This window comes from Syngnathus typhle, linkage group LG21, assembly GCF_033458585.1.
Source record: "Syngnathus typhle isolate RoL2023-S1 ecotype Sweden linkage group LG21, RoL_Styp_1.0, whole genome shotgun sequence".
In the NCBI taxonomy this organism is placed as follows: Eukaryota; Metazoa; Chordata; class Actinopteri; order Syngnathiformes; family Syngnathidae; genus Syngnathus; species Syngnathus typhle.
In genome coordinates this window covers 472,446-489,246 of record NC_083758.1, presented here as the reverse complement: position 1 = coordinate 489,246, position 16,801 = coordinate 472,446, and the positions used below count along the sequence as shown (strand labels likewise).

Sequence of the window (16,801 nt, the reverse complement as noted above, 5' to 3'; positions counted from 1 at the left end):
GCAGGAGGTTTAGGAAGAAGTAGAAGAAAGAAAATAAAAAGGGGGGGGAGTGAGACTCGCCAAGAAGGGCAATAAAGAGAAGCAGACTGAGAAACAGTTTTGAGCAAGACAACGGGGAAAAAGGGGGAGAGCCAAATGATGACGTAAAAAGCCAGAGAGAATAGTCTGACCCATCTTTATTGAATTTAATTAACATAAGTAATAGAGATCGAGTTTGTAGGACCAATACGAGGGTATGGAGGCTCCCTCAAAATGCGGGTCCCACAGTTAGTCCCTCATATAGACATATATGACAATTTGCGATGAATCTGATGGGCGAGTTTATGGAAAATTGAATTGGAGATTTTATAATAGGTCATGTTGACGAATATGTCCGAATGTGAAGAGTCACTATTAGGAGTCAATATTTGCCTACACACTAAGATACTAACTCTGCTTGGTTTGGGGGGAGAGCTGAGTGATAGAGACGGATGAGTGTGTCTGTGAGTGTGTGGATGGGTGAGTGCGCATGTGATCATCTACGGCTGTGTGTGCGCAGTATGATTGGCCAGAGAGGTCTGAAGTTGGGGTGATGTGTTTGCCATTGAGGATAAAATTCCTTTCACCTGAAGGGGTGGTACAGATCGGAGGGACTGGAACTGGTAAGTGATGAGTTCTGACCGGAACCATGGTTCAATGATCAATCAGGGGCACCATCAACAACAAAACGGTTCGATGGAGAAGGCCCGTTTCAGTGATATGGTCAGACAAGACAGAACTAGTATTGAACATCAAGACTTTGGACGATTTGACGTGTGACGACTTTGAGCTCACCCAACGGGGTGACGGACTAGGTGGACAGTGACCAAATGGTTGTCGCTTGAGCTTGCTTGCGACATGAGCGAGCTCTGCTTTGTTTTTCTGTGTGACTTGATTTTTTTTGCAGCAGCAGCAACGGCCACCAGCCAAGGAGCGGATTGCGCTTGTTTGCGTAACTTTTTTTCGTTCTTGCAGGTTGTCGATTGCGTTCGTGGAACGTTTGTGTTGAATTTACAAGAATATGTTAACCCTTGCTTTTTTGGTTTTTATAATGAACTTGTTGATTACATGGTTTTCAGGACAGGATCCCCGAGCGCCAGGATTCATTTTATGACTGTTTTTGTTTTGATACTTGATGTCTGTTTTTGTGTGTACAAATGTCCGCTGTCAGCAGGGCTATAAGCTCACTGACAGGAGTGCGCTGATTTTTGTGTGTGTTGCCGAGTGTGTGGTGGACAGTCAAGTTTCAGAGACTTGGGGTGACGGTCCCGGGGCCCAGATGGAAGCTAGAGGTTCCGTGGGCCTGGCTACAATGAGTGTGGTGATGAGAGGGGACGCTTTGCAGGTTCCTTTTGGTACGTAATGACACATTGGGTGAATGTGTCAAAAGGGGGGAGTGGTAAAACAGAAAGGGGTGAGTAGGTTGCAATTTGTAATTGTGATATACAAAGTTTTTTTTTTCCAAATTCACTTGTTTTTAAGCTTTAACAGGACACGCCAGAATTCAACTAGCAGTGACGGAAGGAGCGGAAGAAGCATCTTGAAAGAAAGGGAGTTAACGGGGGACAACAGCCTGGAATGGATGCGAAGCGTGGTAACAATTTAGTGACAATAAGGTTTAAGGTTTTTCAATGACAAAGTACGAAGGACAAATCATACAATGATTAGGGAGTGGACAGTGGCACAGTACACGACAAAAGTTTGGAAGGTCATTGAATGTCAGAGGACGACGGGGCCAGAGACAAGGAAGGGGGAATTTCTGGACGCGTGACTGCATTAAAGCTGCTATTACAGGGCAAATGTTTAATTATACATTTTAGGACGAGTAGTTTGCATAACGAATACGGAGAGGATTTGAGTGGCTGTACCGTTTTGGAAAGATTACGTGAGCGTTGTTTCAGAATGATGACTGGTTTGAACAGTGAGGTGGCTCGAACGTAAGGCACGGATACATAAAGGTAGGAAACTACAGTATTGTGAGGGGTACCGGTTTGAGAATGCTACACATCTTTAGACGGAAGAAGGAATTTGGGGGTGACAAATAGTATTTGGACGGGAAAAAGAGCGGCTGAAGTGACATGACTGACGGGACTTCAGAAAGATGACAGTGTGATTGAGACAGGGACATCTGCGACAGGAAAGGCTACCAGGAACAGGTAGAATTTACATTGTGACTGGGGGGAGCTAGCAACGCTGTCGGCACGACGAGAAATGAGGGGAATGAGTCCTGGAGTGTTTGCTTGTTTGTTTGCTTGTTTGTTTGCTTGTTTGTTTGTTTGTTTGTTTGTTTGTTTGTTTGTTTGTTTGTTTCAGGGACCGCGTGGGCCTCTGGAAACGAGGGGTAGGTGTCGGGAGCCCTCGGGCGTTCTGATGAGATTTCGATGAGACGATTGACACAGCTTTTTCCTCGTTGCCCCATCACCGCCAAATAATTATTTGAGGGGGCTGGAAACACTGGAGCTATCGGGTTGTGTTGCCCTGCCAGCGGTGGCCGTCGGGGCCGGAAGGACGTCCGGCCTGGGCTGCTACCTTTGACATTATGACTCCACGTGTTCGCACTGTTAAAGTCACTTGATACAGACAGTAGCTTTAGCTTGTCATAGGTCGCCTGGCTGCTGACCGGGCCTTGCACGGGATTCAACGATCATAAGCAACAGGAGGACACTGAACGGACAGCCGGCCCGGGACGGTGCCGTCTACTACTAGTGCTATTTTCCACTGACGGCTCAGTGGACTGGATTTCATATCTGCACGCACTTGTGCATGCGAGGGGGGCAGCGCAACAACGGGTTTAATGTTCTTGCATGCTTTGACGATTCGTTTTTATATACCTCACTGTGTTACATCGTTGTTTTGTTGCCATGTTAGCTACTTTATTATGTGACCGCATTGGCTTGCCCCGTGGCATGTTTACGATACGACGTTGCATGTTGAGCGATCTGTATTTGAGGGTCATGGTTCTGCTTGTTGCTGTGTTTAAGGCTCATGCTACACTTTGTGAAATGTGGTGTGTGCCGGAGCTCCCTTCACCTGACTCTCGCCAGGTGTGAGGCGCCTCCGGGGGTGTAGAATGGGCCTCCCTCTTTTTCCTCGTCATTAGATTGGCGAGGTTTTTTCGACGGCGGTCCGGCAACTTTTTGGGGCTTCTAACGGGCCACAGCAAACTTTTCCTCTCCAAATTGGTGGCGCTGGTGGTATATTACCTAAGGGGGGTGTGCGGACGGCGTCAATCAGTTAATGGGGTTGGGGGATTCGATCTTGGTCAAATGTGGTTCCTGAGAGGCCTCAGATTGCTGTCAGGGAGGAATTTGCTATTAAATTAGGTTGAGCTTTCCTAGTTAATGTAACCTTAAGTAGCATGCCTTGAGCATGGTTTAGGATGAGACAAATAGGTCCAAATTGTAGACGAAAACCATAAAATGGTTGGGGGAAGGTTTTTGGATGTACCGATGTCTTTTCGTGTTGAGTTGTTGCCGGGGCACTTGTGGTACCCCGGCAGGGGGGAATATGTAGTGTATTATTAGTGTATTATTATTATGATATCATGCAATGTTCATCTCACTAGTAAGCCTAAGTATGACCAGGTCATGTTCGGGTCAGGTTCGTGCGGTATTGTTTAGGGCTTGGTCCAGGAAGGTAGACTCGTTGGCGCCAGACACATCTGGCTTCCATTAACAACTGCTAAGATACACACGATGTAGAGACGGGGGAGCAACGGCGGGGTCATAGGTCAGCCAACAGCCCCATCTGCGCGCTCCCGCGTGGAGGGAAGCGCAAGAGTATAAGGTTTAGGACGAGAGGAGACAAAGGGACTCGACATCTTGGCTAGGGCGCGAGACACTTCTCTCTGACATCGGTTGAATAAAATCTTTCCCCAATCAGCCATGTGTGACTGAAGTTTTCCTTCCCCAAGCCAGCCACTTTTTCACCATCTTGTTTGGAAGACCAGCTGACCATCGAAGAGAATTCACCACAAAAGTAAACATGTAATGATGCTGGTAATGTAGTAGTGAAAAATACAAGCTCTCAAGATCTTACTCCTTTCCACAATTACTCTGGTTCCACCCCCGAAGACAACCTTGAAGCCCACGGCAGAATCCGCACAGCAACACACGCTGTGACACAAACCTCCAACCTCATTGGCCGCGCCCATCACCTCTGACCTTATTAGGTATAGTACTTTAAGATACACAAACGCACGCAGCTGTACACAACTTTGTTGGAGATTCCAGTCAAAATTACTTAAATTTAATAGGTAGCAGTAAAAAAGTCAGGCATTTTCTTGGCTAGCTGTCAAGTAAATTGACCCTAGCCTTCTTTTCTGAGCAAAAGTAGAGTCTATAGTGCACAGTGTATAAAAGAGCAAAAGGAAAAAAAAGTGTACATTGTGCTATTGAGATGGAGCAATTTCTGGAGAAATGCAGAATGACACATTATGGAAGCATGTGGAATGCATTGGGATTATGGAAGTACACTGTATGATATGGAATTACATAGGATTACGTTGAATGGTAAATAACACTATGGAATATTGTGGAGTACTGCGTAATTAAGTTGAAGTTGGGATTGTTTGATTAAATTATGTGTAAATAGGAGGGGAAAAAACTATAAAGTTACAATAAAGTTTTTGTCTTTTATTTTGAATTTTTGAAATAAATATCGTTCAGAATTCATACAGTAAAAGTAGAAGACAAATTGCACTTACAAGCAATTTCTGGGGAAATTGCACATCAATACTGAAATGCTAAGTCAATAAATACTTGTATTGCGGAATGATAATCATCAAAAGGATCTAGCAATTTTTATACAGCACACACAACTGATGATGTCGCTCCGTGCTGGCTAACATTGACACATACCTAGACTTGTAATTAAATTGAAAATTCATTAAATTGATATCTTTTCATATTTCATTCAACATCAAAAGACACAACAAGATATGGAACAACAAGATATGGTACAATTTAGAATCAAATTATGTAGAAAAGAACAAAATGGTAAATGTTGTGCAATATAGTGCAATTACGTGGAATGATGTGCAGTTTGAAGTTGTTCAATTGTTTGATTTGAGCTTTTGAAAACACCAAAAAAACGTTTGGCTTTTATCTTGAATTTTTTAAATTATTTCTGTTCCGCATTCACACAGTAAAGGTATAATAACAGAATATGCACTGGACGTGCGACGAGATGAGTAGTTGCGCATCAATGCTAAATTTATACAATTGCTTGTTATGCAGAATGATAGTCATTTTGATTCAAAATGATCTATAAATTTGAACATCGTCCACCAAACTGATGGCAAATCAATCCCTGGTGGCTAACATTGACACATACCTTGACTTATAACCACATTGAAAATTAATTCAATACATTTCATGTAATATTTCATTCAACATCAAAACACGCAGCAACAAGAACATAGCCATAGCATAGCAAAACAAGAACTGCCGCTGAATTCATATTGTTCTCCTGGAGTGGCTGGGGTCGGATGCAAGTACAGGCTCGGTCAACACAGGAATTGAAGGTCCTAATGCGGCAGGGCAGGATGGGTAGCATCAAACTGTACAGCTGATGGGCAAATGGTCCAATCACTCATGAAAGCTGCATCTGGTGATGAAGAGAACATAAAGTGAAAGAATGAATGAATGAATGAGCGTTTGCTTTACTTCAATATCAATCAATCAATCAATCAATCAATCAATCAATCAACGTTTATAGGCCACTTTTCATACATGGTGTGTCACTCAAAGTACTTCACAGGTGTTAAAAAGAAACACCGAGTCACCCCACCCCAACGCCGGCTGTCCCACAAAAAACAAACAAATACGCGCAGATAAACACACACACATTCAATGCTGATTGGAGGAGTTGTCTTTTAACGAACGTTATCTGGAGGGTATTCCAGATTCAGGTTCAACATACTCTGAGTCTATCCCTGAACTCTGGTTTGACTTACTCTGAGATGGGAGACTCTGAGTATTCGGTTCCAGAAAAGCTGATCTGAGTTAGTTGAATAAACTCTGAGTATCTTAACCGTGAGTTACGCGCGTGCACAACCACTATAAGAAGCCATCATCAATTGAGTCCCGATACCATGATTCACCATGACAACTGAAGAAAAACAGATCACCTTATTTTACCACGATGGAGTTGGAGTCCTTATGCAAGCCTACGGCAAGTACGGTATTTTTCGCCGCAAATCTAATACGACTGCAGCAGCAAAGGAGAGAATGTCATGGGAGGAAATTGCCGCTTGATGCGCAAGTTTGAATCTACTATTTCATTGATGTAACATCTAATCATAAGATTGTAGCATAGCCTATAGTTATGAATTTAAGTAGGAATGAAATCTGGTTTTTAGATAGGTGCAATCCAACAGGAGCAAAAATAACTTGGAAGCAGCTCAAAATGAAACATAAAAACATTCATCAAAAAGGTAAGGCATGTTTTGCTAGGCTGTGATTGCACCTCACTTAGATTTTAATTTACTTATTTTAAATGGACTCACGCTATCAAACAAAGTCAGTGTTAATTTAAACTAAAATATTATTTCAGTGGCTACTTCAAATTATTTAAACCCCAAATGATTATGTTTTCCAAATACTTGACACAAATGCATTTATGTTTTACACCTATTGTAGTCATTTAAAATGGGACACTGTACCCTACACCAACACTCATTAAAATACCATTTTTTTAAAAATGAAAAAAAAAAATGCTCTGCATCCCCGATATTATAAAGAAAATGCCATTTGCAAAAAAACATAGTGCTATCCATGAAGTTTGTTCTGATATTAGTGCTCGTTCGGGGTGTGTGGGAATCAAACTCATAGTGCCTGCACACAAGACTGACGAGTGTACCACTACACCATCAGGCATCCCACGGTCAGAGAAGGTTGTTGAGATAAATTGTACTGTTCAAAGAAATTAGTTGCGTTCGAAAAGATATTCTTCTAGAAATGATAAAACATCTAATCTGGGTCGGAAGCTTCTCTCGCAACGTAAAGCGTTTCGAATTATTACGGCTTCCATGTCCATCGGATTTTGAATTAATGGCTATTCCATGATTTACTGCTTTCTTTTTGTATAGTAAACCTGCCAGGGAGCAGGTTATGTTCACAGAATAAGCTACCACAGTAACTGACCCAGAGTTTAAGTTACTTCTCTTTCTGAAACGGATAACTCAGAGTTTCCCTCATTTCAAGGTTAATTTAAGTTTTCACATAACCCGCTTTCTGGAATACCCCCCAGGCCTTTTAGGTGTCACTGTGAGTGTGTGTGTATGTGTGTGTGTATTGGTGTGTCACCAAGGTTCCACATTGTGTGTTGTGCAGCTAGCTCTTTAGCATCATCCAGCCGCACACATAACTTGTCAGGTACGAAGGCACTTTGCGTCAGCGGCATCACCACCTACACAGTAATTCAATTCAAGTCCAACTGATGCCATTCAAAGCATAGCAAGCAGATGCTTATGTCATCATAACCTTGTAAACCAGCAGCCGGGTCCCGTCCTGACCCAGCATGGAGAAAAGCTGGTAATGTGGGGGAGGCAAGTTCTGCCTACAGCAATACAAGTCCAGCAGGCTGACGGCCGATCTGATCTGATCGGGTTGGAGCAGCAGCACGTCGGTGCGGTACAGCGGCGTGCCAGGAAAGAGCGGGAACATGCTCTTGTCGGCTTTATCTGAACACGAAAGGAACAATACTGCTGCAGCATGACACGAGCCACTGACTAGGTTCGGAAAAGACGGAACTTGCTGATAATTTACCTGGCCCTACAGCGCATTGGAAATGAGGGGGCAGGTTCAAGGATTGCAGAGACGAGCGGTCTTTCACACTCTCCTTGGCTCCTCCTCCTGTCTTGCTTCCCTGGTATCCTTTGCCGCAAGATTTCTTACCCAGCCCTTCCCCGATGGGCTTAGCGAGGGACACTTCCACAATGTTTCCATCAATGGTGGCGCCATTCATGATGCTGGTGGCAGTGACAGCATCCTTGTGGCAGCCAAAGTGAAGGAAGGCGTGGTCGCTGAACTTCTTGACTCGCACCAGCGCACCTTCTTTGATGCGCTCGAACTCGCGCTTCAGTGTTTCCTCTGTGGTGCTCGGTGAGAGGTGACGTACCTGAAAAGGGACGTCAGACTTTCAGACCAAAAAAGAAATATTGCTGTACATGGATGCTACTGATGTTTCATTTTGATAAACTAGGTCTGATTTACAGCACAGAATTTGTGATCGACTACTTTAGTGTGTCACGATACCAAAATTCTGATGTTGATACCATACGTTGATGTCGCTAATGACAAGGTACCAGATTGAAAACTTCAAACATCAGTTAAAAGCTGTAGAATAACAGCTGACCAAATAACTGAAATGATTTATATTTTTAATGATTCAAAAAATTATTACAATACAAATTAGGAACCTCATGATTAATAGAATCTAAAATACATTTTGAACATGTTTGCACATTTTTTATAACACAAAGATTTGTTGTTTTAGCAACGCCATGACTATGTAGAAGACCAAGTTGAAACAAACTAAAAACTAACATGAAAAATCCAAAACAGTGTTTTAGTCAGGAACAAGCTTCTCACAAAATTATTTACACGTTGGGCACTGTAAACATGGATTTAAATGAGGGATGACATGATTCATCAAAGTGTCATGTTAATTCTGTCACGAAAGAGAGCAAAAGATGATGGAGATTCTTTAAATTTAGAAGTAGAAGAGATGATGTACCGTATTTTCCGCACTATTAGGCGCACTTAAAAATGTACATTTTACTCAAAAAACCACAGTGCGCTTTATAATACAGAGCGCCTTATTAATGGATCAATTGATGAATTTGTTGATCCATACTGGTTGTACACAGTGCTTTGCCAAAATGTTTTAGTACGTTTTAGTACGACTAGTAAATTACAAGATCGCATCGCTTCCCAACATTACGGTAACTGTAGTCAGGGGGCGTCACCGAATAGCTGTTGTACCCGCGAGGCTATTTCATTTCAATATAGGCTGCTCCGTTAATGTTTTGAGTAAATCTACGGATCGATATGGAAGGGAAACATAGGTAAGCAGTACCAATGTATTAGATCGAACTTTAGTCAGTTCCGATCATTTTATAGGAGATTGTTTGAGAAACACGATTGTTTACACTTTGCTGAGGCTCATGGGGGTCTGCGAGCTGAGGCTCATGGGAGTTTGCGGGTGGCTAATGCTATAATAATAGCTGCTTTACGCACAAGGCTATTTCATGTCAAAATAGGTTGCTTTGTTAATGTTTTGAGTACATTTACGGATCGATATGGAAGGGAAACATAGGTAAGCAGTACCAGTGTTAGATCGAACTTTAGTCAGTTCCGATCATTTTATAGGAGATTGTTTGAGAAACGCGGTTGTTCACGGAGGGCTCATTGGTTATTGGCTAGTGGATGCATACCACAACCCTAGTCAACCTCAGTTTGTTGCAGTATAGCTTCTATTTTATGCGCCTTTTATGCACCAGCTCAGTGGGCTAGTGGTAGAGTGTCCGCCCTGAGACTGGAAGGTTGTGGGTTCAAACCCCGGCCGGGTCATACCAAAGACTATAAAAATGGGACCCATTGCCTCCCTGCTTGGCACTCAGCATTAAGGGTTGGAATTGGGGGGTTAGATCACCAACTGATTCCCGAGCGCGGCACCGCTGCTGCTCACTGCTCCCCTCTTCCCCAGGGGATGGATTAAAATCACATGGGGATGGGTTAAATGCAGAGGACAAATTTCACCACACGCAGATGTGTGTGTGACGATCATTGGGACTTTAACTTTAACTTTTAACTTTTAATCCGGTGCGCCCTATATATGAAATAATTTCTAAAATAAAGAATTCAATGAGGGTGCGCCTTATAATCCAGTGCGCCTTTTGGTGCGAAAAATACGGTAATACAAATACAACCGCACACACACTATAAATACCATTATTACTGAATTGGGTACTTGTAAGAATTGTTAAATGTAATTTGTACCCTGGTAATATTTTCCAATATGTTATTTTCGCCATCAAAGGCACATTTTCATTGTTGCATTTGGCAATTTGGAGAAAAAAATGGATGGCATTCCTAGTCATTATTTTTTGTGTCTTTTGTCTTTCTACAAAAGGTTTATATTCTTCTGGGGGTTTTGGTCCAAAATAAGGGCAAAACCAAACTATATTGTGTTTCCTTTCGTACTAAAAATCAGAATAAGGTAAGAAAAAAAAAACTATTTGCATTTGGTAGTTTTGAAAGGTCAATCAGAATGCTTCAAATTGGCTGGCACTCTTTTTTTTTTAAATGGCTGGCATTAAAAGTACAGATACTCAAAAAGGATAGTACAGAACAATTTTTGCCGGTTAGGTATTGTAGTTCAGTTTTTGTACCAATACTTGGTGCAACCCGTTTTTTCTGACTCATAAAATTGTTTGTATGTGAATCGTTTGATTCATCAAGACTTACATGAACAGCTCTGACAAACTGCACGTTGGCTCCCTTCCCGTGTTTGTCCGGCTTGGCCCAGTTCACCCAGGGGACGTGACCCCACAGATTCCTTACTGTGTTGATAAGAAAATCCTCATGAGTATATATTGGCATAAAAATTGATGGCAATGCAGTCCATGATCATATTTTATCATTCTGATTTCATATAAAATTGTTGGATGGTGTTGCAATTGAAACTTAGTCAAAAACCTACTAGCAATTAAGTCCTTGCGGGCCAATGCCGCCGCCTTGTGTGTCTCATACTCCAAAAAGGCATAGCCTCGATTTTTGCTGCTGTCTGAGGTGCTCGAATACACCGTGACATCCCGAAGGCCCTCTGTCAACTGGGTCAATGTGAGGTTATTCAGGGATAATTCATTTAAAAAATATACATATATAATTTTTTCCCCCCCTCAATTATACAATTCTGATTTAGTATGTGATGAATGGTTTTAAGGTCCCATTTCTGAGTATATTTTAGAGAGAGGGCAAGAGAGAGAGAGAGAGAGAAAGAGAGAGAGAGAAAGAGAGAGAGAGAGAGAGAGAGAGAGAGAGAGAGAGAGAGAGAGAGAGAGAGAGAGAGAGAGCGAGCGAGCGAGAGCGAGAGCGATAGGCGGGTGGGCGGACGAACGGACGGACTAATGGAGGGCAAGAGAGATCAAATCTCTATAGAAATATGAGCAAATGAAGCGCAAATGAAGCCCAAATTATTATCTTTTTCCATTTTTGGTTAGAATTTGATGAATTTTAAACCCAAATTCACAAACACAGAACATCCTTGTGTGTGTACCTTCTTGATCTCCTCCATGATCTCCTCCCTACTCTTGTCTTTGGGAATGGAGCCAATGAAGAGGCGACAATTATTCAGAGATGGGCACACGCCAATGAACTTCCCTGGACGAACTTCATATTCGTTCAGCATCCGGATTGCTAATTGGGCCTGCTCCCTGAAACACAATCATAGTCATTATAATCAATGTCAATATTCCACTTCTCTACCGGCATCATGAGATCAGGATTGATATTCAAAGATACTTTTTGGTGTACATGACAAAGGCATAGCCACGGTTGTGGCCGCTAAACTCCATCATCAGCCTCAACTCATAGATGGTCCCTGCTGTGACGAAGAGAGGGACAAGCTCATGTTCATACATGTCTCTGGGAATGTTTCCCACAAACACCTCACAGTCAATGCGAGGCGCCGGACCCTTCCAGTCTGCAAGTGAAGTATGAATAAAAATTAAACATGCAATCAAGGAGCTCAGCACATCGTTATTGTTTCCACTTACTTGGTGGCGGTCCACCATATTTCCTTTGTCCATTCTCCTGCAGGATATCATATCCTGTCTTGTCCATGAGTGCCACCAGGGCCATCTGAATGGAGAATGACTTCTTGAACTCTTCCATGCCCTTGACAGGAACGACCTTCTCTGAGGATGCCGCCATGTGTTCTACAATCTCTTCGTCATAGTCTGAAAATAGAAGATGTGTAATAGAGAAGTACACAACACTTTTATGATAGGTAAATCATTAACTAGTAGGACATCAATCTATCGCCTTGACGTCTGTATTCCTTTTTTTTGGGGGGGGGGGGGGGGGATTATAGCCACTTTATTACATATGCTAATCATCTATTAAAACAATGCCTAACCTTGGTAAAATACGAGTAAAAGTACGGTATAAGTGTAGAAAACTAATTTAAGTAACAAAAAGGCTAATAACGAAAATGTCGGCCGATGACTACACAATGTATTAACAAGACAAGCGGCAGTTAAATTACGCTAGCCATCATGCTAACGGCTTTCTTTACATTATTGGTTTCTACACGGTTTTGTGAAAAATACCTTAATACTTACCACCTCATTCCGCCATTTAATCTGTAGTATTGTAGTATGTTCTGAACGGAATTTAAACTCGAGTCGGCCACAGTTTTAGGGGGTATTCCTTACGAAAGCGCTTATGGTTTAAAAGGATCGCGAAAAGACCACTTGTTATTATCGACCAATCAACTATCCCAAATCTTGATTGACACGAATGTGAGCTCTTCGCAGCCAATCAAGAATTCTGATGATGCGGGTACTGAAGGTCTTCAAGTTTACTATCAAAATTCAAAATTATGAATATTATCTTTAACACCAATACATGAGAAGAACACTCATAGATGAAGTTGATTTAATCAAAAGTCCAGTCAAATTCGTAAATGTCGCAACAAATCTCCTGTGGTTTCCTGTTTAAATCTACCCAGTAAAAAGCAGAGCCAGAACACACTGACCAATGTAAAACTTCACATTACATTTGGGTATTAAAGAAAGCAAAATTGTGTGCATCTAATGGTAGCGTGAGAAAAAAATCCCGTGTGTGTGTCTGTTCGTGGGGGGGGGGGGGGGCACACGTGTGACACACGGGATGGGCGGATCGATACAAAAGTATCGATATATCGATCCAGGCTGCTCATTTTTGAGTATCGATTACCCTAGCTAAAATATCGATACTTACAATTATTTAATTATATTTTTCCTCATTTTTTTCTGCTCCAATTTGACGACTTGCACTCATGCTAGCACTACTTTTCCTTCCGCCTGCTGCACCGACGTGTCCTGCTCTGCTTTGCTCCCGCCCCCTTTTCTCACAAGCCAAGCCCTCCTCCTCCGCCTCCCGTTCCAATCCAAACAAACACAAACAAGCATGGCCACGGCGGCGGCCCAGTCCGAACGCAAGAGAAGTCTGGTTTGGGGATATTATATTTTACTTAATAACAACGAGGCAAAATGTGAAATATGTCACAAAACAATTAAATATTGTGGCAACACCACAAACTTGACAAAACATTTAAGCAAAATTCACCCCACGGTTCATGAAGAGCTGCAGTTGAAACGTGCCGCAGACACTAAGGCAGCGACGGAAAACCCTGCAGCCACACCGAGGCTAAGGTATCAAAGTACCTTAGAAGCAGCGTTTCAGAAAGGCAAGACATATCCAGGTATCAGGTGCTAACCAAAAATTGTAAGCATTTGTGGTTGATGTGCTATTTGAAGCAATAATTACTACGCTTTAGTCAGTCATTTATAAATAAAGTTTTCCCCTTTTCAATTTGTGGTCGAACGCCATACGTTTTATTTGTAACTCCACTTCCTATAAACAACACTAAAGTATTACAATATTAAATGTAAGTATCCAGTGGCTTTACAAATTGATAGTTTTGCTGCTCATGACGATTAAGCCCTGCATCTCTGTTGGTACCATGTCTCTTTTTAGATTATACTAAAAGACAAAACTTTTTCCCAACAACAGAGAGAGAGAGAGAAAAGTAAAGAATAGCTCCTTTTTATTAAAGTTATACTATTAATATGCATATTCCACTAATGCACTAATGTCTAAAAAGGTTAATAATTCACGTGACGTAATACTTTTTTCTACAAAATTCAATAGATGACTCTCCAAGAGCAAGAATGCCACTGCATTTAAATTGTTTTTTGGGCGGGAAATTACACTTCCGGTATCGATATCGGATCGAATATCGGGTATTTTGGGTAGGAAATACTTGGTGTCGGATCGATTCCAAAATCATTGGTATCGCCCATCCCCACTGGACATCATAAACTGGTGGCCAGCCAATCGTAGGGCCGATATGTTTTCTATTTTGTTGTAAAGGATAGAATTCTTCTGCTATTCACATTTAGATAAAGGTCATGAACTTGATTGAATCAAACCCTTTCAAGACGTTATTGACTTTCTGCTTTATCCTGTGAGAATGAAGCGAACCGATTCTAATGGCTTCCTGACTTAATGATCCTTTATTTGACCAGCAGAGGGGTGCACCGTTCCTGGAAGTACTGCAATACCAGGTCGATGCGTGGAGTGGACGGAGCAAGCCCCTAATTCCATCTCCCAGTTCCAAAAATCAATTTAATATATGGTCCCCGGATAGGGGACGTATCAGATATTAAACTGATAAGAACAGATACTACACTTGATCTTAGCCAAAAGGCCGAGAAGCGATAACCTAAAGTTAGTCTGAGAAAACTACTTAAATAAAGAGACTACCAATTCAAGTTACGGTTTAAATATATTGAGTCATACTAATGCCACGTACCGACCACCGTAACAAACCTCAACTCTTAACAGTTTGGAATGATAATGCGTCACCGGGCTGTTTTCAACCTGTGCATCGGTTGCAGATTTTCGTGTGTTCGTGGAGGTTTAGTGTCACGTGGTTCACGTTGACCCAATAGAATAACGATGAACTGAGCTCCTGATGGGAATAGCTTTTAATGACCAACAAAACGAATTGGTCATTCGCCAAAAACAATCGGATCTTTGGATACATTTCGGGACCGAAGGCAAGATAGCTGTTTGACGAACATTTTGACGGGAAAAAAAACACGCGGCCCACTTCGCCAAACTACTTCCTGTTTCCTGCTGTGGCAATTTACATTAACCCTCGAACGCCACCATCGCAGTGGAGGTGAATCGCATTCCAATCCACGCCAGCATTTCTTAACACTCATTTGAGGAAATTACGATCGTCTTTTGTTTCCCGATTTGTGTTGAATAAAAATCTGAAATTACACATTTGAAAATAACACACGGAAATCGGATCATTTCCATTTCTCTCATACCAAAAGTACACGGACCAAGACATACAACTGTTTATACGTTCAAAACTCACACTCAAAATAGTTGCCCAATCGATAGGTGACGCTGTTTGAAATATCAGGTATCCATAATCCTGTGCGCCAACAATGTTTCAAGGAAAAAACACATTGATGAACACAAAATACTCGTTTAAACTGTCTATTTAGGTTGAGTCCTTCTAAATGTAGTAAATCTATGAACGTCTATTGTTTGTATTAGAAGGAATGGTTGCTGCAATTTCACCGATCGCCTTTTACTAAAGATTTCCGTGGGGAGGAACAATGAGAGTTCATCTCAATTTTTTGATGCTCTGCGAAAGCGGAGCCACCTATACTTGTCAATGGGAAATAGTTAATAGTCCTGCCTTGTAGTTATTAATTCTGCTAAAGTTTACAGACCAAATTGGTTAAGCTTTAGGGACAGCTTTTGGTGACATCCACCCATTCAAATATAAAACTATTGATTATGCATTGAGCAATAAATTAATATATTTTCCACAAATTATACTATATGTAAGGAACAATAATAGGAGCCATTTAGCTATTAAAGTATTAATATAAAAATACCCTCGTAAATACCCATAAACTGATGCTTTGCTTCTCTTTCTACTGCCTCCACGCCTTTGTTCACCTCCTTTTTCTTAGAGTTGCCATCTAGTGGTGGTGGCAGCATAAGAAATGAAGTAAAAACATACCCATCATGCATTGCCTCTTTTCACCTGAGAACCATATGAATTTGTATTTATAGAAAATCTCCAACAGTACCGCAGAAAGATATATATTTCTTTTTCTGAGCAAGTTTAGAAAATGACATTCTCTTAAAAATTTGAGAACAAGGATTGTACTAAAAATTTCTGGCACAATTTCTGATTTAAAGAAAGACATTTTGATCATATTTTTTCGTATATCCTTGCTGCCAGCCGCCATGAACTTGAATCAATGACGTCATTGACCCTCTGCTTTATCCTGTGAGAATGAAGCTAACGGACTGTGATGTAAACTACTCTTGATTTGACCAGTAGAGTAGGGGGTGCAAAAATCAGTTGTATGTCTGGGTCCACGTACCTGTTGGCCATTAGTTTTTCTTTATAGTGTAGGTAAATGGAGAACCGGAAATGATCCGTGGGGCTATTCCAGAAAGCAGGTTATATGAAAGTTATAACATATACGTTCGTATCAATAACGGGTCGGGAACGTAGTAATTACATTTTATTTTGCAATTACTAATTTGTTGAATGAAGTTCGGCAAGTAGGTGCACAGTTGCAGAGCACAGCTTGATGCACCATCGCTCAGTATGTGGCGACCATGAAATTTGGCTTCGTGTGAGGGATTTTGTATTGTACAGGAGAATCAGGGGAGAGCGCGAACGCAGTCCCCCACTACCAGAAATTGTGCAGTCGAGATTCCCACATTTGGGGAATTCGCAGGGGTCAGCACAACCGGAGTGCAATGGCTGAGCCTCACCCTGGGTGAACCACCTTCTTGATCATGGTATCTTCCCTGCCAGGTAAGTATGAGTTGTATACGTCGCCGGGGCCGACGTTTTCACCGCGCACACCATCTACAGTCAGAGGCTAATTTGGTACAAAAGTGTGAGCACACATATTCAGTGGATGAGACAGCATTCGTAGAACTGTTAACATAGTATATCGTAT

General features: G+C 41.8%; 1 protein-coding gene and 2 non-coding genes across 3 annotated transcripts; all 3 read right to left on the bottom strand.

The window, feature by feature from the left end:
* Positions 1-4,660: 4,660 nt before the first annotated feature.
* Positions 4,661-12,142, bottom strand: LOC133145642 (probable RNA-binding protein 46). The gene is made up of 9 exons (XM_061269289.1): positions 12,130-12,142; positions 11,801-11,983; positions 11,547-11,727; positions 11,302-11,458; positions 10,726-10,855; positions 10,491-10,585; positions 7,788-8,139; positions 7,503-7,702; positions 4,661-7,428 (listed from the first exon to the last, which is right to left on the bottom strand). Exons 1-9 carry the CDS (start codon positions 12,140-12,142, stop codon positions 7,282-7,284), a joined length of 1,458 nt encoding a protein of 485 aa, XP_061125273.1. The 3' UTR covers positions 4,661-7,281.
* Positions 12,143-14,319: 2,177 nt separating this feature from the next.
* Positions 14,320-14,511, bottom strand: LOC133145739 (U2 spliceosomal RNA). The gene has a single exon (XR_009710989.1). It is a non-coding gene; the product is annotated as a U2 spliceosomal RNA (small nuclear RNA).
* A 1,986-nt stretch (positions 14,512-16,497) lies between these two features.
* LOC133146045 (U1 spliceosomal RNA) lies at positions 16,498-16,661 on the bottom strand. The gene has a single exon (XR_009711276.1). It is a non-coding gene; the product is annotated as a U1 spliceosomal RNA (small nuclear RNA).
* Between the last annotated feature and the right edge of the window lie 140 nt (positions 16,662-16,801).

What these genes read in the sequence shown, in the direction of transcription:
- LOC133145642 (XM_061269289.1), bottom strand. An exon ending in ATATGGTGGACCGCCACCAA is followed by an intron (nt 11,728 to 11,800) that starts GTAAGTGGAAAC and finishes CTTCACTTGCAG; the next exon opens with ACTGGAAGGGTCCGGCGCCT. An exon ending in TTTGTCATGTACACCAAAAA is followed by an intron (nt 11,459 to 11,546) that starts GTATCTTTGAAT and finishes ATTGTGTTTCAG; the next exon opens with GGAGCAGGCCCAATTAGCAA.